This window comes from Arachis hypogaea, chromosome 20 (assembly GCF_003086295.3).
Source record: "Arachis hypogaea cultivar Tifrunner chromosome 20, arahy.Tifrunner.gnm2.J5K5, whole genome shotgun sequence".
NCBI lineage: Eukaryota > Viridiplantae > Streptophyta > Magnoliopsida > Fabales > Fabaceae > Arachis > Arachis hypogaea.
In genome coordinates this window covers 112,441,200-112,444,264 of record NC_092055.1, presented here as the reverse complement: position 1 = coordinate 112,444,264, position 3,065 = coordinate 112,441,200, and the positions used below count along the sequence as shown (strand labels likewise).

The window sequence follows — 3,065 nt, the reverse complement described above, 5'->3', positions numbered from 1 at the left end:
ATTATTATTATTATTATTATTATTATTATTATTATTATTATTATTATTATTATTATTTCAAAATTAAAAAAATCAACACCAAATTTAATTTCTTTAATATTTTTATTCTTTAGATTCCTCCCGCTATAATCATTCCGGTGATTATACTATTTTTTTGGCAATATATACTCATTATAATAAATATTATTATTATTATTATTATTATTATTATTATTATTATTATTATTATTATTATTATTAATTCAGAATAAAAGACGTATATAGGATTTGGTTTTTCACAATTTCAAACACTTGCAAAATAAAAGTATCCTTCTTATAAAATACCCCAGCGTCTGCGCCTCACATCTTCTTCACAATCCTTATACACTTCAGTCCTACCTCACAGCTCTGAATACATTGAACCAAGTCCCCCCCCCCCCACCAAGAGAAGTTCTCACCTCTCGCGCTTTGGCCTGCGTTTGCTGTCGCCGACGAGGACTGCTCATCTCACGTCGCATTCTCAGTCTGTAGAAGCTGCCAGTCGCGTCGCTGTCTCTGCCCGCGTGGTCGTCATCGGTTCGAGACAGCTGTTGGCCCGTCCTCTCTGCTCCGATAACCACCCCTTTCTTTCAATAAAATGTGTGATGTTAAAATGTGATTACAGTAGGTGTTCTTATTGTAAATGGAGTTTGTGTATGTTTCGTTATGTTTACCTTACTCCTTTGTCTTCTTATCAAATTAGGTAATTTCTAAAGAGATGAGAAATTTTATCAAAGTCCTATCATGATAACCAATGCTCTGAACCTTCCAATTAATCATGTCTCATCTTTTGCTGAAATCCTACTCCAATTAATCATCTCATCTGTTACCAAACGCACCTCGCCTATAAAGTAAATTGATTTGTGTATTTGACCAATTTGTGAATACTTGTCCTTCTTTCATTTAGAACTTGTATTTAATTGGGTGGATGAGGTAAATATATTATGATTATTGAGATCATGATGAGAAATTTTTAGTTTGTGATATATACAAGAGTTTCATTTGATTATCCCAAAACTATAATAATAAACTTTCTTGCTATACATGGATTATTTGCAAAATAGAGTTTGATATCCAAGAAAAAAGTTTTTAACATGGTTAGACTTAGTACTAAGGATGAGAAATTATGATTTGTGTATTTGACCAATTTGTGAATACTTGTCCTTCTTTCATTTATTTAAAATACTCTTAATTGGATCTAAAATGACTTGATTTTTTTCTGCATTCCTGGTATTCAGACATTAAGATAGCTAGGAAAGGTTGTTACACGAAAAAACCAAAACTCAGACCAGCATGTCAGCATCCTCAAGCGGCTCCGCTTCCGGCTTCAGCTTCCCACCATGATGTCGCTCAAATTCTCCCGGCCAGTGGTGATGGTGTCCCAGCAACTTCACACCCGTACCGTCCACCGCGCAGTGAACGAAGGCCTGCTCCACAGATGAGCACAAGTAGCATTCACAACTCGGAGCCATGCCACGAAAACTTGGACGCTAATGCAGATGAGGTAGATTCTCTTGATCAAGAAGTTGATGACCAATCCTTTGTTGCTTCCGGAGCTCAGAGTCGCAAAGGACGCAAGACTACAGAGTTTTGGACAATTAAGAACATCAGTAACATATTCAATTATTTTTCTTTCTTCAATTCGAGTTAGACCCCATGTTATGTATTATTTTTCGTGCATAATGTCCACAACGGAGACACACATAAGGTATTAAATTTGGCTTATAGATGCCGACGGCACAATCAAGCCCGCAAAATTAAGCGTGAGGGAGGCTATGGAACGGCCTAACGGTAGAAGGATCGTGCTCAAGTTCAACAACGCAAAGCAACCAATTGGAGACGAAGCTGGACTGTTGAGTGGCGTGCTTGGTCTGCTGGGATCTGACTATGAAAAATTTTATATCTTTGAGGAAAGTTGGCGTAAGATTATCACTAAAAACAAGGTTTATAACGAATATGTCAAGGTAAAATTTTATATCCCCTTTGAATTAAATCTGCTTATTTTTACAATAATTGACAAATTGTATTATCTTTGTAGCAAATTTTCTACTTTGATGAAGATAACGAAGGAACTATCAAGAAAAATATTTTGAAAAGCATAGGGAAGTCTTGGAAGAAAACAAGGTTGAGGTTGTATAATATTTTTTACGAGCCAACATTCACGACTGAACAAAATATTGAGCATCGTCTGCCAGGTATTGATTGAGAGCATTAGAGATGGTTCCTTGACTATCGCGCCAAAGCTGAGTGATGAGCGGATAATTTATACCCTTTTTGGCATTGTTTTTACATAGTTTTTAGTATGTTTTAGTTAATTTTTATCATGTTTTTATTAGTTTTTATTCAAAAATCACATTTCTGGACTTTACTATGAGTTTGTGTGTTTTTCTATAATTTTAGGTATTTTCTGGCTGAAATTGAGGGACCTGAGCGAAATCTTATTCAGAGGCTGAAAAAGGACTGCAGATGCTGTTGGATTCTGACCTCCCTGCACTCGAAGTGGATTTTCTGGAGTTACAGAAACCCAATTGGTGTGCTCTCAATTGCGTTAGAAAGTAGACATCCTAAAATTTTCAACAATATATAATAGTCCATACTTTGCCCCAGATTTGATGGCCCAAACTGGCGTTCAAAGTCAGCCTAAAAATTCTGGCGTAAAACGCCCAAACTGGCACCAAAGCCGGTGTTTAACTCCAGAAACAGTCTAAGCACGAAAAAGCTTCAATTCTCAGCCCAAGCACACACCAAGTGGGCCCCGAAAGTGGATTTCTGCACTATCTGCATTTAGTTACTCAGTTTCAGTAAACCCTAGTAACTAGTTTAGTATAAAAACTACTTTTAGAGACTTATTTATCTATCTTGGGATCACTTTTGATCTTGAGAACCATATAGACTATTGTACACATTTGGAGGCTGGCCTCACGGCCATGCCTAGACCTCTTTCACTTATGTATTTTCTACGGTGGAGTTTCTACACCCCATAGATTAAGGTGTAGAGCTCTGCTATTCTTCATGAATTAATGCAAGTACTATTGTTTTTCCTTCAA

General features: G+C 36.5%; 1 protein-coding gene across 2 annotated transcripts; it reads left to right on the top strand.

The window, feature by feature from the left end:
- The first annotated feature begins 395 nt into the window (after positions 1-395).
- LOC140182636 (uncharacterized) lies at positions 396-3,065 on the top strand. 2 transcript variants are annotated; one of them, XM_072229806.1, is made up of 4 exons: positions 396-642; positions 1,257-1,982; positions 2,057-2,213; positions 2,419-3,065. In XM_072229806.1, the coding sequence occupies exons 2-4, from the start codon at positions 1,794-1,796 to the stop codon at positions 2,469-2,471; spliced, it is 399 nt and encodes a 132-aa protein (XP_072085907.1). In that variant the 5' UTR covers positions 396-642; positions 1,257-1,793; the 3' UTR covers positions 2,472-3,065. The 2 variants fall into 2 exon arrangements, with proteins under 2 accessions (XP_072085907.1, XP_072085908.1); XM_072229807.1 differs by having other exon boundaries at positions 396-1,982.